General features: G+C 57.0%; 4 protein-coding genes across 6 annotated transcripts in view; 2 read left to right on the top strand and 2 right to left on the bottom strand.

Moving 5' to 3' along the window:
• Positions 1–68: 68 nt before the first annotated feature.
• WDR38 (WD repeat domain 38) lies at positions 69–3,727 on the top strand (the record flags this gene model as incomplete). 2 transcript variants are annotated; one of them, XM_084238728.1, is made up of 9 exons in its annotated part: positions 69–137; positions 637–724; positions 1,831–1,947; positions 2,047–2,144; positions 2,472–2,552; positions 2,756–2,887; positions 2,996–3,145; positions 3,509–3,556; positions 3,650–3,727. In XM_084238728.1, the coding sequence occupies 9 exons, from the start codon at positions 69–71 to the stop codon at positions 3,725–3,727; spliced, it is 861 nt and encodes a 286-aa protein (XP_084094854.1). The 2 variants fall into 2 exon arrangements, with proteins under 2 accessions (XP_084094854.1, XP_084094853.1); XM_084238727.1 differs by having other exon boundaries at positions 604–724.
• Positions 3,728–4,015: 288 nt separating this feature from the next.
• Positions 4,016–8,388, bottom strand: RPL35 (ribosomal protein L35). Its single transcript, XM_084238279.1, has 4 exons — positions 8,362–8,388; positions 7,831–7,967; positions 6,875–6,956; positions 4,016–4,200 (listed from the first exon to the last, which is right to left on the bottom strand). The coding sequence occupies exons 1-4, from the start codon at positions 8,362–8,364 to the stop codon at positions 4,051–4,053; spliced, it is 372 nt and encodes a 123-aa protein (XP_084094405.1). The 5' UTR covers positions 8,365–8,388; the 3' UTR covers positions 4,016–4,050.
• Positions 8,389–10,282: 1,894 nt separating this feature from the next.
• On the top strand, positions 10,283–16,333 carry ARPC5L (actin related protein 2/3 complex subunit 5 like; the record flags this gene model as incomplete). Of its 2 annotated transcripts, XM_084238452.1 has the most annotated exons (4): positions 10,283–10,433; positions 13,917–13,987; positions 14,896–15,072; positions 16,271–16,333. In XM_084238452.1, 4 exons carry the CDS (start codon positions 10,283–10,285, stop codon positions 16,331–16,333), a joined length of 462 nt encoding a protein of 153 aa, XP_084094578.1. The 2 variants fall into 2 exon arrangements, with proteins under 2 accessions (XP_084094578.1, XP_084094579.1); XM_084238453.1 differs by lacking the exon at positions 13,917–13,987 and having other exon boundaries at positions 10,283–10,411.
• Positions 16,334–19,669: 3,336 nt separating this feature from the next.
• The window catches only part of GOLGA1 (golgin A1), a gene marked incomplete at both ends in the record, with an annotated part of 34,436 nt that continues 26,855 nt past the window's right edge, over positions 19,670–27,250 (bottom strand). The window contains 8 exons of the mRNA XM_084236312.1: positions 19,670–19,750; positions 20,534–20,620; positions 21,118–21,288; positions 21,643–21,702; positions 23,573–23,716; positions 24,173–24,318; positions 24,430–24,532; positions 25,339–25,428. Coding sequence (XP_084092438.1) covers positions 19,670–19,750; positions 20,534–20,620; positions 21,118–21,288; positions 21,643–21,702; positions 23,573–23,716; positions 24,173–24,318; positions 24,430–24,532; positions 25,339–25,428 — 882 coding nt within the window. The remainder of the gene's footprint in view (positions 19,751–20,533; positions 20,621–21,117; positions 21,289–21,642; positions 21,703–23,572; positions 23,717–24,172; positions 24,319–24,429; positions 24,533–25,338; positions 25,429–27,250) is intronic.

Genomic DNA, 27,250 nt, shown 5'->3' with positions numbered 1-27,250 from the left:
TGCCCGTCTCCTCCGGCCTGTCCTAAGTGGGGGGTCCGCAGGCTGGGCCAGCACCCACTAGCGGGCCCATGAGCACAGGGACCCCAAGGACGCTGGCTGTGGAAAGGGTGAAATTCTTCTGTGAGCACCGTGGGGAGGTGAGGCCCAGAAGGGCTCCCTGCGTGGGGTCCAGAGTAGCCCAGAGTGGTTGGGTCCTGGTCCTGGTTCTGCATAGTGAGAACTCCAGCGTGTTCTCTGGACTTCAGCTCCAGAATGGACTCTAGGTTCTAAGCTCTGGTTCCAGAGGGGGCTCAAACTTCTGGCTGAGTCCAGTGTTCTTTCGGCTCTGGGTGCCAAGTGAACTCAGGATTTACGGTAGATTGTGAATACCTAGTTCTGGGCTCAGAACTCCAGAACATGCTATTAGTGCTGGGGGCCAGGCGTCAACATCTGGCATCTGCCAGGGCTCTGGCTGCTGAGTGATCCCCGGGTTCTGGGCTCCAGGTGTACAGTGAAGAGGCCAGGCCTCCCACCCCAAGCTCCTGAGCCTAAGGTTTGGGGGCAGGGATGAGCACACAGGTGTTTCTCACCCTGGCATGGGGCTGTTTTGTGCTCTCCTTCCAGGTCAATTCCTCCGCCTTATCTCCCAACGTCCAGACACTGCTCACAGCCTCGGAGGATGGCTGTGTGTATGGCTGGGAGACCCACAGCGGACGACTACTGTGGCGGCGGGGTGGCCACACAGGTGGGGCTCCTCTGCCTGGGTGGAAGACTGAGGCCTGGGGCCTGCTGGGCATAGATGTATGACCCTTGGCAGGGCTGGGGTAGGAGGGTAAGGAGATAGGACCTGGTCCCTGGGGTCTGACAGACCTTGATATAGACCCTGCCAGTTTTCCAAGTTGTTTTAAAATATATGTAATATTTACCATCTTAGCCTTTCTTTAGCTTAAGACAATAGAAATTTTTTGTCTAATGGTTCTAGAGTTTTTAAGTCTGAAATCAACATGTCAGCAAGGTGCCAAGGTATCAAGTTCTCCTGAAACCTACAGGGAAGAATCCTTCTTTGGCTCTTCCAAACCTGTGGCGACAGCTGTCAACCCCCGGCATTCCTTGGCTTGAGATTATCACCCCAAGGTGCCTCTTGTCACATGGGCATCTTCCCTGTCTTCATCATCTTTAAGTACTTGGTTCAGAAGTGTTAAGTGTATTTATACTGTTATGCAATTAGCCTCCAAGTTCTTTCCGTCTGGCAAGACTAAAACCCTCTTCTGTCCAGCTCTCCTGCTCTGCTCTGTCACTGAAGTGAAATCATGGAGTCTTTCTCTTTGCTGCTGGGTCATTTCACTTAGCACATTGTCCTTCATCAGTTTTACCCACCTTTTTGCTATTACTGTTGTCAAGTCACAACACCTCTGAGGCTCTCCTTTAGAACAGGGATAATAGTTCTACCTTATGGGATGAGAAAATGCAAAGTGCGCAGCACCCAGTAAGGACTTGGTCAAGGTAATTACTGTAATTATCACTAAGACAAAGTAATCGGTGATCACGATGACTGATTAAGCTGTGAAGTCCAAAGGCTGGGCCTACTCAAAGGAGGTAATGAGCCTAGGCTGGATTGCTAAGGAGTTTCTTCTGGAAGGTGCCTGCACTTGATTTGGGTACATATTTTCCAAATGGGCAAATTGGGGTCGGAGTTTCAGGCTAAGGCAGGGAAGGCCAGGAATTTCCAGGAGGTGGAGGGTGAGGATTAAGGTTGGGAGCAGGGAGGGGAAGTATGCCACTAGGCTGGAGATAACCCCTGGAATGCGGGTGGAGGGCACCCTGTTCCCTAACCACGGCTGCCCGCCCTAGGCCCCGTGAAGTTCTGCCGTTTCTCCCCGGATGGCCGCCTCTTTGCCAGCACCTCCTGTGACTGCACCGTCCGCCTGTGGGATGTAGCAGAAGCCAAGTGTCTGCAGGTCCTGAAGGGTGAGTGGGCCGGTAGGACCAGGAACCAAGTAGTCAAGCCCGTGTTCCCTTGCTTTGTTCTATGCCACCTCGACTCCCCCTTGACCCTGGGACCTGCAGGTCACCAGCGGAGTGTGGAGACGGTCAGCTTCAGCCCTGACTCGAAGTGGCTGGCATCAGGTGGCTGGGACAAGCAGGTGATGCTCTGGGAGGTGCAGGTATGTGGACGGGCGGCCAGAGGAAGGCCTGGGATCTGGAACACAGAGGTTGACATGGACCCTTCAGGCTGGCCACTATGTCATACCCACTGCCCATGCCCTCATGTAGCATCCAAGACCCCCCAAATCTTGCTGCAGCTACATCCCCATACATACTGGCCCTCGTGCCTCAAGACCTTTGCCCATGAGGTCCCTTGCCTGCACTGCCCACATCACCTGGCAGGCCGCCAGGAAGGCCTGAGTCTGTCCCATAAGGCCTAGAACCTGGCAGGGGCCAGGCTGCTGTTGCCTTCCACAGCCTCCGGCAGCTCAGGGCTCTCCTTCCAGTCTGGCCAGATGCTGTGCCACTTAGCAGGGCATCAAGATTCCATCCAGAGCAGTGACTTCGCACCCAACTCAGAAAGCCTGGTGAGCCTGAAAGCCTCAGGGGCCCACATTGAGAGAACCTGGAGTCCACACCTTTCCCATTTGGGGTTGAGCACTGGGTGGCTCACCTCCTGAGCCAGCCCGTCATCTGTAGAAGGGAGACTCAGTGAGAACAGTGCCTGCTGCCGGCAGCCTGGCCAGTTGAGAAACTAGGACGGGTCTGTGCTCATGGTAGTTCTCTGCAGGCCACAGGTTCCTGGGACTCCACCATCCGCATCTGGGACCTACGAGTGGGGGCTCCGGCGACGGTCCACAAGGAGCTGGAGGGCCATAGAGGCAACATCAGCTGCCTCTGCTACTCAGCATCTGGCCTCTTGGTGAGCCGGGCAGCCCCGGGGCCCAGGCTGGCCCTTTGCTGGTTACATGCCTCTTAGAGGGTGATGGGCCACCTCTGGCCGCACACCTGAGGCTGTGCCATTCTTCAGGCATCCGGCTCTTGGGACAAGACCATTCACATCTGGAAGCCCTCCACCGCAAGCCTGCTTGTCCAGCTCAAGGGCCACATCAGCTGGGTGAAGAGCATAGCTTTCTCCACTGACGAGCAGCAGCTGGCCAGCGTCGGCTATTCCGGAATGGTAACCTACCCCTGCAGTTTGCCTCCTGCCCCCTCCCTCCTAGCAGAGCCCTCTACAGAAAAGCCCACACCCTCATCTCCAAGTAGGAGGGTGCCATGTGCAGGACCCAGCCTCTTCTGTGCCCAGAACTAAAGCCTGGGCTCGCCCAAAGGTGAGTGGCACTGACATTTTCACCTCTCAGGTCACTTCGTAGGAAACTCCATCAGGTATTTTTGAATTTTTCATGAGCTATCCTGCTGAGCATTTTAAATACACCTCAGGCCACACAATCTAGATTAGATGTTGGCTGGAACTCACCCCAAGGTGGTTTCAAAGATGCCAGATTTGCCTAGTGAGGCCTCCTTATGCTCATTTTATTTCCAGGTCAAAGTCTGGGACTGCAACACAGGAGAGTGCGTGGAGACCCTGAAGGTAAGCCCAGTGACTGTTGGGCCCAAGGGTGCAGAGGAAGGTGGTAGCAGGCTGGATGTGCAGCCCCGGAGCCCAACATCATGCCTCTGACAGGGAGTTCTGGATGTGCCCCACACCTGCACCTTCACCCCTGATGGGAGACTCTTAGTGTCCGGAGCTGCTGATGGCTGATGGGCAACATGCCAGGTCCACTGCGATCCAGTCACCCACAATGTAACCTATGGCCGGATGCATCAACGCAGACAAAGGCACTTGGGTCACAAACCCCTCCTCTTCCTGCCCAGGGCAGAACGAGCCCATGAAAGGACAGGTACAGACCCCTGTACCATGCCACAGGCCAGAGAAACCCTAGCAGGTCCCCGCCCCACACAGGGCGCTGGAGAGGCAGGCTGGCCTGGGGACAGAAGAAGGCCCCTCCGAGCCACCTGCCAGTGCAGTACAAACCAATGCACAAAGCAATGTCAGCCAGTTTGTTTTTATTGACGCTGCACTGCTCAGGCCTTGACCGCATACTTCCGCATCGGGTACAGCCGTTCCTTCCGCTGCTGTTTCTTAGTCTTCAGGTTCTGCTCGTGCTTGGTGAGCCGGCGGCGCATGGCGCGCGTTTTCTTGGGCCGCAGATCCAGGGGTTTGTACTTCTTGCCCTGGGAGGTAGAGAGTGAGGGATTGAGGACCAGGGCTAGGAGCTACTGGGTTAGCTAGACAGCCCGAGGCTGGGATGGATGGAGTAGCGCACAGCTGGAAGGGGGCGGGCGTAGCAACAGTGTGATGAATGCACCACAGGCAGTCACCCGGCGGGGGACAGGCCACACGGCGCTGGAGACAGACAAGGCCACACACCTCAATCACTAATTCATTTAATTCCCCCCATTTTTAAAAAAGATTTATTTATTTATCTATTCATTCATTCATTTATTCATTCATTCATTCATACATACATACATACAAGCACTGGGTACAGTCAGAAGCGCGGGAGGGTGAGAGAATTCACCAGAGCCAGAGCGGGGAGCAGAGCAGGCAGAAGGACCGAAGTACACTGCTGAGGGGAGCAGCGGGGGGCAGGAGAGGTCTGCGCGCCATGTGGGACCCTCCTCCGGTGGCCGGGGAGCAGCCGGGGATCGAACCGGCGCTGCAGAGGCTGCGGGCAGCTTCTCAACCGCTGCACCACCGGGGAGGCCCTAATCCCCCCCATTTTTTTTAAAAAAGATTTATTTATACAAGCACTGGGTACAGTCAGAAGCGCAGGAGGGTGAGAGAATTCACCAGAGCCAGAGCGGGGAGCAGAGCAGGCAGAAGGACCAAAGTACACTGCTGAGGGGAGCAGCGGGCGGCAGGAGAGGTCTGCCACTCCATGTGGTATTCTCGCCTGCCAGGCGGCATCGAACCCATGCTGCAGAGGCTGCGGACAGCCTCACAGTCTGGCGCTCAACCACCTGCGCCATCAGTTAGGCCCTAATTCCCCCAATTTTAAGGTCCCTGGGAATTGTCCTATTTTATTTAAGTTGATGAGCCTGCCCAAAACCTCAACGCAGTTACAGCTGAATGTGTGCTCCTCCCAAATTAGTGCTCTTTCCACCTGCTGATGCCCAGGCAACGTCAAAACCACAGCCAATGCAAAAAGGGGCATGTGGCACCCACATGGCGCAGAGAGCTCTCAGCTCAAGTTAGGCAAGTTGTGCAAGTAGGGACTAGGCCCAGAGTCTGGCTCAGCAAACCTGGAGGGCCTGCTTCCACTTAACAAGTGAGACAGAGTAAAGGTCATCTCTGCAGGGAGCAAAGTGCAGACCTTTCACAGCCCGTCCACCCCTCCTGTCCACCCCTCCGAGAAAGCTTCTGGTCCCTGCTCAAGGAGCTCTCTGCCCAGAGGGAAAACTGGTAACAAGCAGCACACCAGTAGAGGAAGAATGAGATTAAGGAAGGTTTCACCTCACAAATAATAACAGCCTGGAAAGCAAACTGGACACCAGCTTCAAGGTGGAGAAAAGTGAATACAAAAGCCTCTAAGAACAACAGTTCAGGTTTTCTGAGAACCGCCAACGTCTTGGAAGGGCAGGTGTGTGTGGTTATGTGAGGGCACGCTCCAGCGGAACCTGCAATACAGAAGGCCTTGTCCGGCACACCCCTCCCGGGGTCAGCAGGCACAGGCCCAGTCCATCTGCTAAGGCTCTTAGAGCTCTGCTGTCTACAAGGAGCCACTGGCCACACACTAGCCTCTTTATATTAAAAATCCGGTCCCCTGGCCACTGTAGTCACATTAAGTGCTCAACAGGCACACATGGTCAGAGCTGACCATACAGGAGTCAGATACAGAACACTCCTACTGGCCAGCCCTGACAGAGGCAGAGATCTCCCCTCTACCTGACCCGACGGTGCTGGGGTTTCTCCACCCACAATGCCCTGCACTCACTAGCTGGCACGAGAGCAGTTGCTCAGCACCACCTCTGTGCGGTTCCCTCAGAACAGCATCCCGACACACGCGCACACAACCGGGGCAGCAACACCTGCCACATGCAGCTGGCCCCGGCTCCCTGGGATGCCTTTTTTTTTTTTGCCAGGTGAAGCCCTTCAGTATTTAAACACAAGTTTAAATAACTTGTTGCTGCGAAGCCATTTCTCAGATGTGTTAAGGTCCCTCGTCATTCTCTTGAAAGGCAGGCTGGTGCTTTCCCTTCTAAGAAATCCTCTCCAGACAACAACTTCAGCTTTGCCCTGTGTCCTGAGGCCCAGCCTGCCCACAACCTCCCTTTCCTGACAGCCAGCCTTAGTGTCTTTGGACTTGCTGGTAATAAAACACATTCATGTACACAACAGCACATAGAGCCGTCGACTGGTTTTGCTTCTCTGCTTGATCCCTGGACATTCACTTTAGGGACAAGTCCAAAAAATAGTTATAGAATTCTCCCTGGAACTCTCACTCCATCTCTCCACCAGACGGGGCTCAGAACCTAGGCCTATGACCGCATTAACTATGCATGATCCCAGGCATCTTAACACAAATCTTGGGGGTCCTCATCTGGAAAATGGGAATGTCAGGTACTTGGCAACGACGGACAAAGGGCACTAATAAGACACTAAAAACAGTTCAGGTTGATCCTTAGATGGCCCAGGGAGGCTGGATTCAAACCCAAGCCTCCAGCCAGACTCCATCCCAACACGGACTTCTTGACAATAGCAGCACAAGGAAATGCAGCCTGCACTGCCATTTGCTAGTCAAGCCCCTGGGACGAGGGAGAAGCCATTTGCAAGCTGGGAAGACCCAACCCAGGCACCCCCAGGAGAACCTCTTCAGCAGAAACCAAGCTTCCAGCCCAAACTCACCTTGTAGAACTTTCTGAGGTTCTCTTTCTGAGTCTGGTTAATGACAGTGAGAACACGGGCGATGGATTTGCGAACAACTCGGCTACAAGACGGAGACATCGGTCAAGATGGGGAAAGACACCCAGCTCCCCCCAGCTCCCCTATTCCCAGCCCGATGCCTGCTGTCACAGGGCAGGGGACACCTCCACCAGCGCATCCACATTCACGGAGGAGGAAGATGCTCTAGAGGGGAGGCCAGTGGAGGAGCTGGAGGGGTGTGGCGAAGAGCTGGCAGGTGGGGATAGGGCAGGAAAGAGCTTCACCTATGTTCAGGGTTATGGCTGCGGATAAGCTCACTGCCAGTCATGCTGAGTGATGCTCACTGGGAAATGAAGGGTCCTCAGGGGGTGGTTGGTAAACACGGCCTAGGGGGATTCAGCACGCAACTTACTTCAGTGTCCCCAACTCATCCCATCTTCTCCCAACTTAGCAGTTAAGGTGTTGGGTGCATCACACGTAAGAAAAAACCTCCGGGGGGTGAGCCAACATGCCCATAAGGGAAGATGTGGCAGAAGTGGGATTTGGAGCCAGCTGGGCCGGCTGCGAGCCCGCGCTCCAGTCACTCTTGATCCTGCCACTTAAGGTACAACCCAAAAGGGGGGTAGGGCACCCACCTGCCAGATCAAAGAGGCAGAAGAAGAAAAAGCACAAGTGTGAGGGGCCCAAAGCGGCCTCTGCAGGCACATTAAAGAGGGTCTCGGGGGTATCTCCAGCAAGGGCACTTCGGCAAAGAACCGCAGGTTCGAGGAAAAGGCCCGAGTCTCCCGCGCGCCAGGTGAGCAAGGGGACCGGGGAGGGCGACAGCCCCCCCCCCCCCCCGCTCTCACGGCGGACGCTGGAAACGACCCTCAGGCTGCCCGGAAACCGCGCCCGGCCCGGACGCGCGGGCCCAGCCCCCGCCGCGGCTCGTCACTCACATCTTGGAGAGTTTGGAGGCCGCGCCGCCCGTCACTTTGGCGACGCGCAGCTGGGACAGCTCCACCTTCAGGTCGTCCAGCTGCTTCAGCAGCTCCTCCTTCTTCTTGCCGCGAAGGTCCCGGGCCTTAATCTTGGCCTGCGCGCACGCCAGGGCCCGGTCAGACGCCCGCGGGGCCGCTCCCCGCGGCCACCCGCCCGGCACCTGCGTCGCGGTCAGCCCCACAGGGCGCGCGCCTCGCCCGGGGCCACCAGCGCCCGGTGGGCGCGCCGTCGTGCATGCCCGCTACGAGGCTGCGAGCCCCACTCCCGGGCTGGAGGGCGGAGGCCCCGGCAACGCGCGCGCCTCTCCCGACCCGGGCCCGCAGACGCGAGAGGGTGAAGATAGGGTAGTCTGTGGAGGCATCAGGCCACCCCCCACGGCGCCCCCCAGGCCCGGTTGGGAAACAGGACCCTGGGGCTCACCCCGCGCCCCCCACCCTAGCCCCCGAGCCCCACAGCACGCGGATGGCGCCCGATTCCCCCAGCCTCACCATTGCTGCACTAGCCGCCGCCGCCTGCTCGAGGGAAAGAGGAAGGGGCGGGGCTGACCCCAGCAACTACTGCCGGGTGGCGGTGGGCGTGGCCAAGGAGCCCCGCCCCCGACACCTCCCCCTCCCGGCAAGGAGCGCGTGGGACCGCCCCCAGCCCCGCCCCCTCCCGGAGAGGAGGGCGTGGGACCGCCCTCAGCCCCGCCCCCTCCCGGCAAGGAGTGCGTAGGACCGCCCCATCCCCGCCCCCTCCCGGCGAGGAGCGCGTGGGACCGCCCCCAGCCCCGCCCCCTCCCGGCGAGGATCGCTGGGCCCGCCCTCAGCCCCGCCCCCTCCCGGCGAGGATCGCTGGGACCGCCCCCCCGCCCGCCCCCCCGCCCGCCCCGCAGTCCGGCTCTCGCCCCCGCGCGGGAGGTAAAAGCCGAGGCCGGGGTGAGCGCCACCTCGCCGGGGATGGCAGTGAGGACCGGAAGCTTCATTCTTTATTCGTTCCCTCCTCCGGCCACGCCGCGCGGATCGCCCTCCGCGCCGCCCCGACCCGCACCCCTGGGCCCGGGGTGAGGAGGAGAGCGAGGGGCTCCCGGGCGGGGGGGGAGGGTTTTCCACGCTGAACTAACTCGGCCCCTGCTTCGGAGGAATCTGAAGCCCGAGGTGGCGGGCGGGGCGGGGGCGAGCGGGGGTGCGGGTGGTCTCCGGCCGGCGAGGCCGCGTGAGGATGGGCGGGGGCGGCGCGCGCCTCCCCTCGGACCTGCCGCCGGCGGCGCTGCTGCCCGGGCCGCGGCTTGCGGGAGGGCCGGGGCTGAAGGGCAGGCGGGCTCTGCCTGGTGTCGGGACCCGGGCTCCAGCTCCTGTTTCCCCCGCGGAGTCCGTGTCTTCAGCGCCCGAGAGTAAACGGCCGCGTGGTCTGGCAATACTTTCTGACCTGCAGACGCAGCTCCAGGGCAAGTGCTCGGGAAAAACGAGTCACATTTCGTGAACGACTGGCCTTTATTAAACAGAGCACGACATGGAAGCCAAGCGCAATTCCGTCCGCGGCGAAGGCCCAATACCAAAACCCTCAAGCGACAGCCCCGGCCCCGATCTTTCCCATCTCAGACTCTGGGGAACTCCATCTCCTGCAAGGCGCTGCCCCCCCAGCCAGGGCCGCCCTCGCAGGGCCCCGGCCTCGCCTCCCCTCCCTGAATGGGGGCCGAGCGTGCACCCCCGCCCGCCGGCCTAACGCCGAAGGCCTTCAGGATCTCCCCAGCTCTCGGGGTGCACTTCAGACGCCTTGGCAGCGTCCCGGCCCTTCAGGACGCTCCCTCTGCACCGGCCCTTCTGCGCTCCGCGCGGGGCGCTGGCCCGGGCGTCGGGGACCCGAGACCCCGGTCTCCCTCCCGGCCGCCGCCGCGGGGGCTGCTCCTCGGGCAGAACCACGGCTCATGCCTCGGGGTCCAGCGCGAAGGCCTCCCAAGAAGCTGCCCCGGCAGAGCTTGGTTCCTTCTCCTGGGCACCCCGCGCCCTTCAGGCTGGGCCGTGATCACCCTGAGTCCGCGGCTGCGCCCCGAGCCCGTCGGGGCCGGGGGCTCCCGACGCAGGGGGAAGCGGGAAGGCGCCGCCATGGCGGGCACGGCGCTGGGCCCGCGCGGCTCTAGGCGCCCGCTCCCCGGACGCGGAGGCCGGGTCGGCGAAGGTGAGAGTCCAGCGGGGGGCCGGGGGCGCCCCCCAGCTCCCGGCACGACCCCAGCTCGGCTCCCCTCGCGGCCAGGCGCCGGCCCCGCCCCCGGCTTCCGGTTCCGGCGCCGGCCGGAAGTGGGCGGCGGCGGCTGCGCGCGGGGGCGGGGGGCGGGGCCGGCGCCCTTCCCGCCCCCGAGCCGGCGCCGGTGCCGAGCGGAGTCGAGGTCGGGCTGCGGCGGAGCGGGCAGAGCGGGCGCCGCGCCCCGCCATGGCCCGGAACACCCTGTCCTCGCGCTTCCGTCGGGTGGACATTGACGAGTTTGACGAGAACAAATTCGTGGACGAGCAGGAGGAGGCGGCGGCCGCGGCGACCGAGCCAGGCCCGGACCCGGGCGAGGTGGACGGGCTCCTGCGGCAATATCCTTCCCGCGCCGGCCCCGGCCCGGCCCCGGCCCCGGCGCCGCGGCCCAGACCCGGGGAGGCGGCCGCCCCTCGCGCCCCGCGGGCCTCCGCGGCTGGCCCTGGCGCCCCGCGCCGCCCCCCGCGCGGAAGGGGCCGCGGGCCCGACGGGGAGGGCGAGGTGAGCCGCGGGGGAAGGGGCGGCGGGGCGCCCCGGGCGCAGCCTCGCGGGCGCGACTGCGGCAGCTCCCGAGAGGAGGTGGGTGGAGGCTGCGGGGGAGAAAGGCCGGGGAGGCGGGCTGCGCCCCGAGTCCGGCACCTGCGGGCTGAGGCTGCGCCGCCCCCGGGCCCAGTGTCGCCCCCGCCTCGCTGCCGCTCGCCCGGCCCGGCCTGTCGGGGGCGCCGGGCCCTGCACCTGGGCGTGCGCGCGCCGCCCCCGAGGCCCCTCGTGCAGGAAGCGGTGGGAGAAGCTGGTAGTTGAGAGCTAAGAAAAGCCAGACAGCACGAAGCGAAGTGTAAAAGTGGAGCCCTGTGACTGGAAGTGACTGCGCTTGTGGTCACAGAAAACAGGCATCTAGAAACAAGAGTAAAAATAGAGGTGGTCGTCACGGCCCGCGGGGCCCGCTGGCAGGTTTAGCACAGGAAACTGCCTTATTCTCACAGGAAGGATTTTTCTTTATTGAGATGGTGTTGCAGGAAGTCCCTGCCCCTCCCCCACGCGCCAGGGAAGGGCTGGAGGTTCACGCTGTGTATAAATCAGGTTCTGGGAGTTTCGTCGGTTGACTCAGCTTGGGAAGGCAGGCCGTGGACGGCCTTTAAAACAGAAGCCGTCATCCTTTGAACAGGAATGTGTTTTCAAAGGTGAGGATTCAAACTTGTATTTCCTGCCCCTTCAGGCTCTCCTTGCTCACGCCTTCGGTGAAATGGAGTCATGAGCGCTCCTGGGAGGGAAGGTGGATTCTGCAGTCTGGCTGGGCGCAGGCCACTAGTGCCCAGGGGCGCCAAGGTCAGGCCGGTGGGCCAGAACCATCTACAAATAGAGAGGACAAGGTTTGCTGGTTATCTTCTGTCTTGATACTTTTGGACTTAGGGAAGGTCATCGCCTGGTACTCCTCTGATGTGATCCGTTCTTGGAGGTGGCTTGCAGGCCAGGCTTAGCATATCTGGGGCATGGCAGTTTCTCCACTAAGGGCAGTGTCAGCCTTGTTGCCGTGGAGTGTACCTCTGGGGATTGGGGAAAGGGAGGTTAGCAGGTGAGAACTGAAATCCTGGCAAATGTGGGGTCATAGAGGGAAAAGGAAAGAACTGATGTTTACTGAGTCCCTGCCCTGTGGCAACAGTTGGACTTAGATTACAAAATTTATAGCACAGACTTCTGGGAGGCTTGGGGAGAGGCAAGGGGAGTAGGGCTAGGGGTTGGCTGGAGAGAGGGAGGGCAAGGAAGGGAAAGAGTCAAGATGGGAGATCACCCAGATGAAGTACAGAAGGGCGGTGGGCTGTGTGACCTTGAATAGGTCACATACCCTCTCTGGACGGTAGCATCCTCCCCCACTAAATGGAAGAGAACCATGCCAGCCTTCCAGGTTCCCTGGGGATATCACTGAGCAACATCCTGGAAGGTTCCTGCACAGTGCTGGGCGCACAGCAGATCTGGCCATTCGGCTTCGGTCTCTGGGTGAGTAGTGTAATGGATTATAGAAGGAGCTTGGCTTTGGAGGCAGGCGTACTTGGGTTTTAAGGCCAGCTGGACCGCTTAGCTTTGTGACCTTGAATAGGTCAGTTCCCTTCTCTGAGCCTCAGACTCACTGCCTTTAACAGGAAGGATTCTTGCCACAAAGAGTTGTTAGCAGTAATGAGATGACATGTGAAAGCACCTGGCGCAGGCTCTGAGACTTTGTAGAGATTTTCTGGTATTAGTTCCTTTTGTGCTTTGCTGAAGCAGGTTCTGGCTGTCTGGAGCAGGGATCTGTCCAGAGCAGTGGTCTTGAGTGATTTCTGTTCCTCCTTCCCCCAGGGAAAGTTTGTCAACCTTTTGGAGATGTTCCCATTGTCATAACTTGGGGTGTTACTGGACTCTAGTGGGTAGAGGCCAGGTTGCTGCTACATATTCTACAGTATGCAGGACAGACCTCACATCCAGAGATCACCCTCCTTGAAATACCAGTGCGAGGTTGGGGACCCTGATCTAGAGGATCTGACCTGCAGTGCATCTTCTACAGCCATGCGGAGCCTTGGTGGACTGCACCACAGAGAGGAGGTGACTTTAAAGCAGTGACTTTTTTGGCACCATGCGCTGGTTATCGTCACCCTTCCCCATGCCTCTTCTGAATGGTTGGGTTGCTAGTCCTTCCAGCTAGCATGCCAGCTGCGTCTCTCTCAGGCTGCTGGGACTGCTTACTGTTCTGGGATGCCAGGTTAGAGAAGCGTTAGCTGGTAGAAGTTATCAGCGGTTTATATCAGACTGACCCTTGCCCTGCTGGGGACAAAGACACAGGGACAAAGACACGCAGATATGGAGTGGGGGAGGGCGTTCTTTCTACTCAGAGCCTAGCAGGGGGTCAGGGAGCTCCTTGGGCACAGCTCCAGGGCAGCCTGGGCCCAGCTCTGTCACCATGGATCCCACACCAGGGAAGCTGGGATGCGGCTCTGTAGGCTTGGTCTGTTCACACGTGGGTATCCTGCATGAACAGTAGAGACCCGATTGGGCAGAAGCCGTTCCTTGTTCTATTTTTGAAGCTTTTTGGCTGAAGCCAGTGTTTCAGATGAGGAAATGAAAGTCGGATGATGTAACTCAGTTTAAAATAGGTGTCACCTTTGGGGACCTAACCCAGATTGTAGTTTTCTTTTGAGTGCTCAGTATTCAGAAATCAGCAAAGACTGGTGTCAGGATTGCCACCAAGTTTTGGGGGGGGGGGGTGCCAGCTTGTTGACAGAAGGCACTTTTAGATGAGTAAGTTCCCCTGACCTGGTCGCAGTTGGGGCCTCAGTGATCTTAGGTAGGACTTGGAAGATAGACGTTTTCGCTCATTTTAATTTGAGTAGTTTAACTGATAATACTCATTGGATGAAGAGTCAGGAGACATGTGCTTTCATCCTTCCCTGTTGGGAATGAGAATGACAACCCGGCATGGTGGTTGGGACAGACGGAAATGCTTGGCCCCCCTGGCGTGAGGGGGCGCAGTCTTCTTCTGCACGCCCCCCCAGGGAGCTACGACCTTGTTGCTGTACCTTCCAGGGAGTGAGTGTGTGTCCAAACTTGCTTTGAGGGGATGGTTTCGGGGATGCCAGCAGGGGGACTTGCAGGTGCCCTCTACCCTCTCGTTGGCTCAGGGAAGCTACAGGTTAACCTCTAAACAGGTTTGCCCACCAAGAAGTCGGCAGTGGGTGGTGGGTGGACATGGATAAGACGCCGTTTGACGGGGCTTTTGAGCTGTTTCCGAAGAGCTCATTAATGAAAGCACGGACGTAACGGCCAAGCCATCCTTAACCGGTGCGATGCACAGGGGACATGCTCCGGGCCTTTCACGCCGCGTTGCGGAACTCTCCCGTCAACACCAAGAATCAAGCTGTGAAGGTAAAGGGCGTCTCGAGGCAGCTCTGCTGGGTGGTGTTGGGGCTTGGCTGTGGTTATCGTCTCCCCACTGTGTGTGAGCTCCCAGGGGCTTCTGTTTCATCTCTGCACCAGTGAGTGTCTGCCGGGGAGGGAGTTGGCACCGGGCAGTGCTTCCAAGGAAGCCGTCAAAGCTGTCAGTGTTTATAGTAAAAGCTCCCCAAAGAAATGCTCACTCCTCCCCAGGGCCTCTGGGCTTTGAGAAGTCGGTCCAGCCCTTGCTGATTAGCAGAATTATAAATCAGCTTGCCATGGCAGGGCTTCTCAGCGGCGCTGCTTTTATAGGCTCTTGAACAGGCTTGATCCGCACAAGGATTTTCAGTGCTTCTGAGATCTGCTGCCTTTTAAAAACTAGGTGAGAAGATACACACAGCTGTGCTTGCTGCACTGAGGTTGGAAACTGGGTCCAGGGGAAGGGGTCTCTCACAAGGTGGGATTAGCCAAATGGTGACAGCATCTTGATGTGACCCGTGGCTGCACTCAGAAGCACAGGGCAGCAACCCAGTTATCGGGTGTGGGTAAGGTGGGGAGCTGCAGCCAAATCAGCCTTTTTTTTTTTTTTTTTTTTAAAGAAAATAGGTCTCCACAGTTGTGATTCCTGTGGCATCTAGGCCTCGCTGGTATCATCAATAATAGTGATGCTTCTCCACAGTAAACCACTCTCCACCCTCAAGAACAAGTGGGGTAACTTATTAGTAAGGGACACCTTGGAATTTGTCAGCAGGAGCTTCAGCCCTCTTATTTTTTCTAAACACCCCAGACCAAATACAGTAGAAATCGTGCAGTTTTTCTAGTAAGTTCTGCCTGCAGTGGTAGACGTGGATCTGCCTGGGCTGTGACTCTGGGCCTCACTCCCTCTCTCTCTCCTCTAGGAACGAGCCCAGGGTGTTGTGCTGAAAGTGCTTACAAATTTTAAGAGCAGCGAAATTGAGCAGGCTGTGCAGTCACTGGACAGAAATGGCATTGACTTGCTAATGAAGTACATTTATAAAGGGTTTGAGAAGCCCACAGAAAATAGCAGCGCAGTGTTACTTCAGTGGCATGAAAAGGTATGTGAACACGTCACCCATGCTGACAGCCCACGACTTGCTCCAACCCAGGGTTCAAGTCAGCAGGTCAGACCTTCCCAAACGGATGGATGGTCTGTGAGGGTATGAGCATAAGGGGTCGTGCCTAGCCACCTGCGATGTCTGCATACTCCCCTCTGGAAGCGCTTGGCAGGGCCAACCGGGGCCTATTGCCTCTGGTAACCGCAGTTGCATTAGCTGCTGGCTTGTGAAGACACGGGGCCGGGTGACTTGGCATGGTAGGCAGACAGGCAGGCCCGTGTGGGAGGGAGAAGGTGGGCTTGCTGCTGGCTGATGCTTCATGATCCTTCTTTGCATTGGTGGAACGGGGCTATTAGCAATGGCTGCCAGGGCTCTCTGCTTTGGCCTCAGCCTGACCAGGCCGAGGGGGCAGTGGCCGAAACCTTGACAAGTCACTTATTGGGCCTTCATCCACACGAAGCCAAAAAGGGCTGTGCCTGTCCTGTCCTCTGCTGGGTTCGGTAGAAGAGCAAAGCCTCGTCAAGCCTGTGACCTGTCTCTGTGCCTGTGTCCCCTGTCCTGATAGGCAGGAAACACATCCGCCAAGAAAGGAGGCCAGCCTATTATTAAGACTGCCCTTCCAGAAAGGCGGTTGAGCTGTAAGAGAATGGTCCTCTAACAGAGGGCTCAGCTACGTGGGCAGCCTCAGTAGTGCCGGGCTGGAGTTGTGGCCTCGGTCCTGCCGCACCTCGCTGGTCAGGTGAGCTGCTGAGCTGAGCGGGTGCGGTGGCCGTGGCGCTGGACAAACCAAGTGAGCCCACTGCATGGTGGAGGCCAGGCCCTTTGGTCCCTTCAAGGCACCAAATGCCTGACCCTGTTGGCAATTCTGAGGGCAGCTCCAAAGCACCAGTGCTGTAAGTGCCTAGAGCGGTGCCTGGGGCTGGAAATAATGGGCGTGTCACAGTGAAATTTGGGGGCTCTGCTATGTGCTTGGCCACAGTGTCCTCAAGCCCAGTTCTGCACCTTGAAATCCTTGACTCCAGGCAGGGCTGCGTCCTAGAATGTGGGCTTTGTTGCTGCCTCCTAACTGCTCTCGAGGGAATCCTTTCTCTCAGCGTCTGACATGGCGGGTCCTACATCGTGGCCCCTCTCCCGGGGAGGCCGGGCACCCCTGGGCCAGCCAGGTCTCATTCACACCTTTCCTTTTCCTGCCCCACAGGCATTAGCAGTAGGAGGACTAGGCTCCATTATAAGAGTTCTTACAGCGAGAAAGACTGTTTAAAATAAAAAGGGACTCTTGTTACCTTGCGAAGAATTTTGGATGCCCAAGCCGGTGAAGACGGGATTGACAACGACCATCTTCCTAGGACTCCCAACTAAACTATTGCAGGACGTGCATCCACTCAAGTGTATTTTATTTTCAAGGTGGAGGGAGAAATCGTCTTACTGTTTCCTAAATCCTTTGCAGGATCTGATAGTCTATGCCTTTGTCCACAAGAATGCAGAACTGACATTGTGACTGTCTCCCAGAGTGACTGGCCAGCGTTGGTCAGGGATACCTGTGTGCACTGCCTGTTTAAAACGGGAGCGGGATGATCCGGGCAGGTGCAGATCCAAGGGCTGTGGTGAAAGGGAGAGTTGTTTTTTTTTTTTTTTTTTTTTTTAAGTGGAAAAACCCTGAGGGTTTGTACAGCGTCCGACCTCCCCCAGAAGCCGGGCTCTCTTGGGTTCCTTGTAAAGTGCCTGCTGCATCAATAAAGCTCTTGGCTTATTAGATATACTTGCGGTGTGTTTTATATATGTCAAACAAGAATCGTGGTGAAGGGGATGGTAATAAGTGAGAGGTTGACTCTTCTGGAAACCGGATGTGGAGGGAATAGACCTATGCCCGCCTCACCGTTCCTGGGAGCAAGCACAGCCCTCCAGCCACCGCAGGGCCTCAGGCCTGGGCCACCGTGCTACTGGCTGCTAGGGGGAGATGTTTTGCTGAATAACTATTTATTGTTTTTACTCCTTTGATTTGTATGTAATTTTGGAGCTTATTTAATAAAGTGCCAAACATTCAATAATTGACCTAGGCTTTAAAAGTCTTCAATTTGTGTGACTGCAATTGGAATCTCTTGGGAGTGGGCCTCAGACAGGCCTGGTAACTGGTTCCTGACTGGGTTCGGCTAGAAAAGCAACACTGTCTCCTACAGCCACTAACAGTAAGTTTCATTAGAAGAGCAAAAATGATCTTCCTTTTCAGCCACATAGTGCAGCTCGCATTCTGTTAAAGGGGAGGGCCCCATTCACATTTCTGAAGTTCTTCCCAGTCATGCAAGCCATGGAGCTCTGCGTTGACCATGGTGACACAATCCTCCCGACTCCTGCAGAAACCCCAGCATTCCAGAGAGGTAGGACTAGGCCGCTGGCTTCCCTCGATAACTTGCACTTCCGTATGCAATTCCAAACCGCTGGGGAGGTTCCTCCTGAAGGACAAATGTTCTACATGGCCCTTGAAGTTGGCCTGAAGTATTAAACAGGAGAGGCGATGTACTACGTTTAACAAGAGAAGGAGATAGTGACACCAAACTACATCAAGTAAAACCCACTGCAGTTGCATCTGGATTGAAGAGCTTTAATCAAAAAGTATATTGCACCACAAATGAATTCTCTACAGCAGTTTTAGATAATATAATCCCTATTTACAACATGGAGGGACAGATCCGGATCTAATATTGATATAAAGGGCTATGTATACTGTCTATCACAGAACATTTTATACAAGTAAAAGTGCATTAAATCACTTAGAATATTTACTCCATTCTTTTTAAAGCTGAATTCCACATGCAGGAGGAAAGCTGAATCAGAACTCATCCTCCCTAAGCGAAAACGGGCTTAGTGATGGGCTCCCTAAACTGCCCTAGAACTGCCAGGGGTGGGGGTGGGGGTGAGCGTGAGGCCAGCTCAGGGGCTGAAGAAGCCACAGAGGAGTTGACGGGGCTCCCACAGCCGTGCTGTAGCTGCTCTGGCAAGCCCTGAACTCCCCAGTCTTCTGAGGGGTTCTCTCCTGGGACAGCTGGAAGGAGGAAGTCCTGTGTTATAGAAAAAGCCACCTCTTCTCCAATTACAGAAGGGAAGGGACTCCTGTTCCTGTCCCCAGGGAAGTGGGGAATAGCGTTCTAAACAACAGACAGCCGCAGGGAGGGGCCCCGGGAGGAGGTAGGTGACTGGGGAGTGGGGGGTGTGGGCAGCCTGAGCCGGGCCGAAGGTGATGCTGTCCCTGCTCCGTAAGTCCGTGGAAATGCAGGAGGGTTCCTACAAATCCTTGCTTTTCCGTGAGCTGTACTTGGTGTTTTAACCCTAAGCAGAACTGAGACAACTTTACATCACAGGATAACTGATGAGAAATTTAGGAGCTCCAGGTACTGATGTTTTACTTAACCAATGAAACTTGTGTCAAATTAAATCAAACGATCTGACATTGTGACTTATCCAGGGCAAGCCTGTTCCCGCGTCGCTAAGAGCCCAAGCCAGCGGGCTGCCGTCCCTCCTGGAGCCGGCAGTGCCAGCAGCACCGCAGCCGGGGCCGCTGTTGACACCGCGTATGGATGGGCGGTGGTCACCTGCACGGGCGCGAGGACATGGGGGGGGGGTCCGCTTACAGGGCAGGCCCTGAGCGGCTCAAGGACAGCAGCCTGTCCTTGACAGCAGGAAACGGGATGACCACTCGCTCCGTGGCGCAGCATGGAGAGCAAAGCATCGGAATCCACCACTGCGGCAGAGGGAGGTGCACGCCGCGGATGCCAGCCAAATGCCAAAGGGACGGGATCCCGATCTTAGAAACCATGTCCTCTTGCTGCGCTGACTTCCTTCAAGAACATCAGCTGGGTGGATTTTGTGATCAGAAGACATGTTTATAATGAAGAACAGCTTCAGCTATAAAAAATATTGGGTGGTTTACCAGCAACCTATCCGAGACGTACATTCATTAGAAGGCAACTGAGTGTATTTGGTGCTTTACTCAGGATCTTTTAATACGTTTGCTGCTTGGCTTCAGCACGCCGCGTACTCCTGAATCCACACTGGCCCGAGCACCATCTAAAGCCCCAGGTGGTCTGAGCAGGCGAAACGACGTGTTCTCGAGAGGACGTTAAAAAGCCTCTTCGAGCTCATCTGACCAAACATGCTACCAGGGAAGGGGGGGTTCCAAAGGGCACCCCCATGGTGTTAACTGCGCAGAAGCAGGCGGTGTGGCCGGCTGGGCACCACTTCAAGGGCTGCGTCATCTCAGTCAGGGGCGCGGCCACCTGATGGGTCTCTCGCCGCCTCTGACAGACAATTCCGTTCAAAGTGCTAACGTTAGCAGGTGGGTGCTGGCCGCAGCTGGCGTTTCCACAGCCCTGGCAAGGCGGCGCCAGGGCCTCTGGTGGGGGCCCGGGCGACCGAGGGTCGGCTCCCTCTGCGGGCCAGAGCAGTCTGCAGGGAAGTGGCCTTGAGTCTTGTAAACAATGTTTAGACGCTTGTACAAAATACTGCAGTTACAGTGATTAAAAACCCACCCAGGCCGGTGTATCAGTGTTCTTTTCACAGAAAAAGTGTCCGCCCCCGGAGCTCCGCGCTTGGCAAGTTCCCTCTAGGACCACGGTATCCGCGGGTTGGAGATAGATGGCCGGATGCTGCCCTTGGGCGCCGGCTTGGACCCAAACCACGACATCTGTTTGAGACACAGAGGCTCCTGAGACCAGAACTGGGGCCAGGCCCGGGGGAAGCTGAAGGAGCCCCTCCCCGGGCCTGGGCGCCCCCTCCTGCCCTCGGCGCAGCTGTGAGCAGAGCCGGGGAAGCCAGTGGTTAACTGTCGGCAGCTGAGCCAACCAGTAGGTGAAACTGCAGGTCATTTTCCCCTAAATTTTGTTCTATTAGATCATTTATGCAACTACTTTTGGATTTTTCCCCCTGAAGTCTTTGTGCTAAGCCAGACCTGGGTCTGCCGAAGACGTGTATCGGTGAAAAAGTTTTGGAAAGTACAAGACCTGCTGGGGACTACGGCACAGGCCTGGGGCACAAAGCAGATCCTGAGAAAATCCTGCCCGAGGCAAGTTCATCCTCAAAAGCACCCTCTGAGGGCCTCCCCTGGTGGCGCAGCGGTTGAGCGCTGGGCTGTGAAGCTGCCCGCAGCCTCTGCAGCGCCGGTTCGATCCCCAGCCCCTGGCGAGGGTCCCACATGGCGCGCAGACCTCTCCTGCCGCCCGCTGCTCCCCTCAGCAGTGTACTTCGGTCCTTCTGCCTGCTCTGCTACCTGCTCTGGCTCTGGTGAATTCTCTCACCCTCCCAGGCTTCTGACTGTACCCAGTGCTTATATAAATAAATAAATAAATATTAAAAAAAAAAAAAAAAGCACCCTCTGAGCTGACAGTGCAGCTTGGAACCGGTCTCACTGGCCAGGGCTGGGTTCCAGCCAAGCTCTGGGGGAGCCAGACAGCAGAGCAGGGGACCCTACCTTATACTCCAGCGTTTCTTTGAGCATATTCTCTTCCTCTTGAGAAAAGTTGAGCAGCACTGATACTGCTTTTATGAGATGAAAAGCCTGAAAGAGAGTATAAGTTGGGCTGCCGTAGGCCTTGGTGGGGGTTGGGGGCGACACGGTGGCAACTTCCTGGTGCTCCTGCACCTGCTCCCAGGGAGGGGAGCAAGGAACAGGCAAGGGCACAGCAGAGCGCACTGAAGTCTGATGCAAGGACAGGTCCAGTCTCCCGCACCATCTTTACTTCAGGGACCACAACAGGGCCAGGACGCCCAGAGCAGCTGGGAGTCCCGCTCCTTGGCAGGAGGCAGGGCGCTGGGCACGTTCTGACTCGGCCTCAGCATCCAACACACTTACCAGGAGCCAGTTCCCTCGTGGCCGCCGCCGCCCAGTCAGCAGGGCAGTGGCAGCTGGAGAAACACCTAGTGTCCATACTGGGTCAAGTGGAAATGTGGGGAGGGAGGGAGAGATGGGCCTGACGGGAGGCCGTGCAGGGTGCCATCAAATGAGCCCAGCCCTGGGGTGGACCTCGGTGCCCCAAAAGAGCCCAAGCCCATTACCTCGGATTCACGACAGGACATGAATTTTAAGACCACGTGTTTAAGGTACTCGAAGTTAATCTCGCGGGCATCCGTCAGGTCAGCGTTATTTGTGACAGAAGGGGCCAAGTTTGCCATCTCAGGACCAGGCTTCTCGCGGACTTCAAAAAGCTCGTTATCGGGTCTGATTTTCTGAAAAACCAATGGGAAGGTGCTACATGGAACCTTGGAGACAGGGCTAAGGTCACCTGGGAGTCTCCTGGCCCAGGCTGTGGCGCCTCTTGTTCCTGTGCCACACCCTGCACTCAGCAGGGTAAAAAGGCCCCACTGGGAGGAAAGTGCCAGAGTCTGAACTAGGCTCAGCCACCCCCAGGTGGGGTGGGGGAGGGGAGAGGCCATCTGGGGAGCTGTTCTGACTTCCCAGAGGCCCTTTGCAATCAACAGGGGGGGGGGAGGGGAGAGGAGAGGCTCATCAGACAGTGAGGGACCCCAGGAGGACCAGAGAGCTGGGGATGGCACAGGTGGTGGGACGAGCAGGGCACTCACCAATTCCTTCTGCAGGGTTTTTTTGAGTTCCAGCATCCTCTGCTGCATCTGCTTTATGGTCTGAGATAAACCCCCACCCCATAAAAAGCCATTTGTTAAATGCTCATTTCACCATCTTTAAGGTACAAAGGAAAACGGCACAGACACCCCTGGGTCCCCATACACCTGTTAGAGAAGTCCCCGCCTTGTCTCTCAAGAGGCTGGGTCAGCTGTCACCCGTGTGTCTGTGACCCCGGGGCCGTGCCCTCGCGTGCTGCCGCTCCGCATCCACCTGCTCTCCCAGCCCGGCCATGGCGGTGAAGGTGTCACGGCCCCGTGTGTCACGTCCCACACGCCCCTCAGGACTGGCTCCAGAGCTCGCGACATGTCTGCTGTGTCCCCTGCCCTTAGCAACTCTACTTATGCGCCGCGAGCCCCGAGGAGGGTATTCAGGGCACAGCAGGTGTGTATTATCACCGCTGCTCCCCTGAAACCCTCTAAGAACCCGCACTGTGCGCTGGGAGCAGTGGGAGGGCCGTGGCTCCACACGACCACCCGCACGGGGGCTGAGATCTTTTCAGTAAGTTTAATTTGTCTTCTGAACCTTAAGTATCGCCAAATACACATTCTACTCATCACTAGGAAGGATGAACTGTTTTCCCAATGTCACCATTTTTAAGTAGATAGAATTTTGAACAGTATTTTTCATTTCTCAGTTTTCACAGCTTTCCTAACGGTAATACTAAGTGGGACAGGAGGGGCCGCCCCATGTCTCACTGGGCAGCTGAACTGCCATTTTTTAAACAAAGCTGTATAAGCCTTGTGTCCTCGAGAGGCTTCTTTGGTCTCTAGAGAGCACCCAGTCAGAGGGCTGTGCAAGTGCCTCCAGCTCCTGTCAAACCTGTTAAACCACCTCCAACACCCCATTTTATAAATGTTTCATGTGGTTTCAATCTGTATTCTCTTGGTTGACCAGGAGGCTAGAAATTGCCCCTAGAGTAGCAATACATTTGCTATCTTACTTTATGTAACTTATTTTCTGGGCTTTGGGCTCATCTATTCATCCAACAAATATCCCCACAACATGCCAGACATCGGCCAAGGGGCTGGGGAAACAGCAATAAAGCAAGCAGGGCCTCCCTGGTGGTGCAAGGGTTAAGTCTCAGCACTATGAAGATCCACCTGTTCTGTTCCCCACTCTCTCTCTGGTGAATCCTCTCACCTTCCCACACCCCCTGCGCTTCTGCCTACACCCCAGCTCTTGTAAGCTCTTGTATGCATAAATAAATCTTAAAAAAAAAAAAATGAAGACACACACACACACACGCACACACACACACACTCACTTACTCACACACTCACACAATTTGGGGGCAAAGTTCTAGGCCGGAGCAGTCACAATCAGCAGTCACTTAACCCCCTCAGACACTGTAAAGTCAGGATCCAACGAGGCCCGCAGTGACAGGCGCAGAGGCCTGGCCAGTGGGAAGAATCATGACATTTATTCAGCTTCTGCCACGGAGCAGAAATTGTACAGGACAGTTCCCACACTTTCCTCTCATTCTCCTGTCCCCACAGAGCCACTCAAAGGCAGGCCTCACAGCTCTCACTCCACGCTGGAGAAAGGTGCAGGATGAGCAAGGGCCAGCAGGAGCCGGCAGGCTGCAGCAGAGGTGGGGCAAGCCCAAGACTCCCGCTGCTTAAGCCCTAACACCCCCCCCCCACCCCCGTCATCTCTAGTAGGGGAAGGGAGTGCTGGGGGGATTGTGAAAGGAAGACCACGGAGTCCCCGGAAGAGGAAAATCTGGAAGAAGCCTTTTTGATGAAAGAGGCAACATGTCTCCCCAGAGCAGCCCAGGACATCCAGGAAACCCTGCAAGGGCGGACTGAGGGTCAGGCACAAGGGCAGGCACAGAGCAGAGACAAAATGCCTGGGATAGAGGCTCTTCACCTTATTCTTCTCCAGAAGTTGCTGCTCCAAGTCCTGTTTCTCCTTCTGCAGCTGCTCGAGATCCATGGCACCAACCTCCCCATTTGGGATTCCCTCTGGGGCAGGAAGCTGGTACTCAGGGTCCTGCGAAGCCCTCAAGGTTGCCTGCAGGGAGGGGGCAGAAAGGTAAGAGCCAGGCCAGGCAATGCTCAAGCCAAGCCAAGGTTCCCAGGGACAGGTCCAGACTCATTCCACTCTGTGCTCCTGGGGGTGGATGCGGGCGCTGCTTCGGGCGGGGCCCAAACTCGCGCTGCAGAGACCCTGCTTGAGGCACCAACGCCACACATGCACGCTCAAAAGGATGGGCTCTGCTGCCCGAACACTGACACGCTGCACATCCCTGGGGCATTTCCAGCTTCACAACATCCTGGTCAGTGATACCCCACTTTCAAGGAAGCTAGAGGAGAGCAGTGTCCTGCCCCACACCCCGTAGGCAGGAGCACGTGAGCACGAGTGCTCCCCAGTGTCTCCCCACACCCCTACCCGTCCCCTGCAGCCCTGAGTCTCCCTCAGCACACACTGCTGCCATGCCAGGGCCCCTGAGGCTCAGCTGGGACTCACATGAGGTGCCACCCCCTGCTCCTGACCCGGCAGCCTCAGCAGGTCCTCCGGTGCGCCCGCGGCCTCCGACTCCTCTGCCTGCAGGCTCCTCAGGGCCTCCAGCTCAGCCTGCAGCTCGTGCATCTGCTGGAGGGCAGACTCGTGATCTGGTCGGACAGAGGATGGGGAGCGCTGTGAGCCCAGGGATCGTGCTGCCTGGGAGCCGGCCCCTCAGGGTGGGCTGCTGGGCAGAACAGGGGAGAACAGAGACCCCTCACCTTTCTGCAGCTGGAGAATCTCCTGCTCTTTCTGGAGAATCACTTCAGTCTTTTCCTGCAGATTCTGCTCCTTCTCGTCGATTATAGCTGTCAAGTTAGCAGCCTTGGAGAGAAAAATCAACATGAGAGAGTTAGCAGCAGTAACCCCATTTCCCTCAAAGGAATCTCTACTTTTCTACTACCCAGACACCCCCATAAATGACACCCCGAAGCCCAGCACCTAGAACATGCCCTGAGCTCGCCTCTGATCCTATAAACACCCACAAATCAATGCTCCTTGGCAGGGCTTGGCTCGGGGCCTCGCTCTCGGTGTCTCCCTGGCTGCAGCAGGCCCAGCAGAAGCCCACAGATTCTGCTTGCCTTCCCCCAAGCTGCCGCAACCATAACTCCCATGTCTAAGTGCCTGTGAGCACCCAGCTCTGGGTGGGCATTGACACCCCGCCTCCCCCATGATGCCATCCTGGAAGATGTGATTGTCCTTGTCTTTTCAGAGGCGATTCAGATTTGTTAAGGGCTCACCAAAGGCCTAGAGCCAATCAACTAGAAGGTCTGGGGCCATCAGCCAGGGAAGGCTTTTCCCACCCTTCCTTCCAGGAGCGCTGCTGGCTGTGGTCTCTGGGGCCCGCGGGCAGCGCTGACCAGTGTCCCACCTTCCAGAACTGGGGCCCACAGGGCCCGGGGAGCCGTTCCCAGGTGATGTCTGCCACTGGCATTAACTGACCAAAGGTCAAAAACACCTTCCTACGGGTCAGGGCTGATCGTTTTCCACTTGCCGGAGCCCTCGGGTTGATGCCATTCCTGTGTCTGCCGCTTGCTCGTACAGACGGGGAGAGTTGGGCTGGTCCTGCCTGGGTTGAGGTCAGGGCCTTACCCCTTTGGCCACTCCTCACGTGGTCCCATGGGGCCTACCTGCTGCTGGAACTCTTCCTTCTGCTTCCGCACCTCATCTAGGGCCTGAGCCACGGCCACGCTCACAATTTCTCTTTGGCTCCATTCTTCCTACAAGCCAGGAAACAGGGAGGAAACTGAGCCCCAAAACTCAGTCCACGTGTTTTTTCGCTGCACACTTGCCACGAAGCCCCCAGAGGGTACACTTCTTCCTGAGGTCCCCAGGCTGCCCTCTTGCTGTAATGCCTTCTGCGTCCAGCAAAGAACCGCCCTGCCAGACAGCCGACTGACCTCTCTGGAATGGGCATACTGCTGAGGGCCAGTCAGCCCAGGAGCACACCAGCCAGCACGTGGGTCAAGTTTAGGGGCCAAGCTGGCCCCGAAGAGCTGCCCTGAAGAAATCAACACAGACCAAGATAGCCTCTCAGGCCCACGTGAACGAAGCAGTGTACTGGAACAACGCAGATACAGAACAAATAATAAGCAACGCGTGAACACTACCAGGCACTGACTTCTCAAAAGGACGCCAGAGAACAGGAGAGCAAACCGAGGCTTTGAGACACTCGGTCATTTGCCTGATGCCCCAGAGGCAGCATGTGGCATAGCCAGGCGGCATCTGCCTAAGCTCAGAGCCCAGCCAGTGGGAGTGGGGGGGTGAGGGTGGGGAGAGGGGGGTGGTTGGGAGGGGGTGGTTGGGAGGGGGGAGCCCTCCTTGTTTCCTGCCACAAAGAGGGCTGCCTCAGTGGCCTTCCCCAGAGCGGACACCATCCCAGACAGGCACCCTGGTCCTCTCCTTAAGATTGATGTTCTGTGCGTGCCGGCCCATCATCCCCCAGGTGAACAGGGTTGCCCAGACACTGGTCAGGGAGGTGCTCAGGAGAAAACGTGTTTGGAGGTCTCTACCTAGAATCCTTTTGGGGTGGGTAAGAGCCTCATTGCTGATTTTCCCACTCCCACCTGACAATTTGTAGCCCCATTTGGGGGCAACAGGGATAGCATGAAGTTCCGACTTGGCCAATTAGAGGACCTCACCCCCATGGGCAAATCGACTTGTCCAAGGGATACTCTGTCACCCAAGATGAACCAAAACCCCTTTTATATCAGATCCCTCGTCTGCATGGTGAAGCTGGGTCCGCTGAGCTGCACAGTGTGGAGCTGCTGTGGGGAGGCCCCCTGACCTGCAGGATGCAGCCCCACAGCAGAAACCAGCAAGGATGCATGCCGGGAGACTGACAGGGCGAGGGAGCCTGAGGCAGGAAGAGAAGACACCTGAGGGTCCTCCATGGCAGAGGGATGGGGGAAGAAGTCAGCCACATGGCCAGCGGCACTCTAGCGCCTTTGATGGAGTTGTCAGAATGACCTCCTGAGAGTCCTCTGGGAGACAAGGAATATTGGTGCCTGAACTTAAGAGGCTGACAGTGGGACTCAGGCTACCCAGACACACCTCTCATGGCGGGGATGGGGGCCCCACTGATACCAGAGGTGGAGCAAGAGGTGGAGCTACGTAACCCTCGAGGTGGACGCCTGGCTCAGGGAGGCTGCAGGAGCCACCAGGACACCCATGTGCAGCAGCTTCTGCACCCGGAGGTGCTGGGGTGGGGGGGAACAGCTGTTTTGAAGCCCAGATTGACAGAACTAAAGGGACAAAGAGACAAATCCATGATCATAGCTGAAGACTTAGCACAACCCTCTCAGTAACTGATGGAACAAGAAGACCAAAAAACAAAGCCCAGAAAATACATGGATCAACCCACTTGGTGTGCCTGCGAGCAGCAGTAAACGATAGTCTTTTCAAGTGCACTGAAATATTTACCAGGATAGACCAAAGGCTGAGTCATAAAACAAATCTAAATAAATACCAAAAGATGGAAATCATTCAGAGCATTACCTAACCTTCATGAGATTAAACTAGAAATCCAAGATATCAAGAAAA

This window comes from Talpa europaea (assembly GCF_964194135.1).
Source record: "Talpa europaea genome assembly, chromosome: 7".
NCBI classification, from domain to species: domain Eukaryota; kingdom Metazoa; phylum Chordata; class Mammalia; order Eulipotyphla; family Talpidae; genus Talpa; species Talpa europaea.
The sequence above is the reverse complement of the archived record's forward strand: the minus strand, read 5'-3'. Positions and strand labels throughout refer to the sequence as shown.

What these genes read in the sequence shown, in the direction of transcription:
- RPL35 (XM_084238279.1), bottom strand. An exon ending in GCCTCCAAACTCTCCAAGAT is followed by an intron (nt 6,957 to 7,830) that starts GTGAGTGACGAG and finishes TCCGTCTTGTAG; the next exon opens with CCGAGTTGTTCGCAAATCCA. An exon ending in ACCTCAGAAAGTTCTACAAG is followed by an intron (nt 4,201 to 6,874) that starts GTGAGTTTGGGC and finishes TCTACCTCCCAG; the next exon opens with GGCAAGAAGTACAAACCCCT.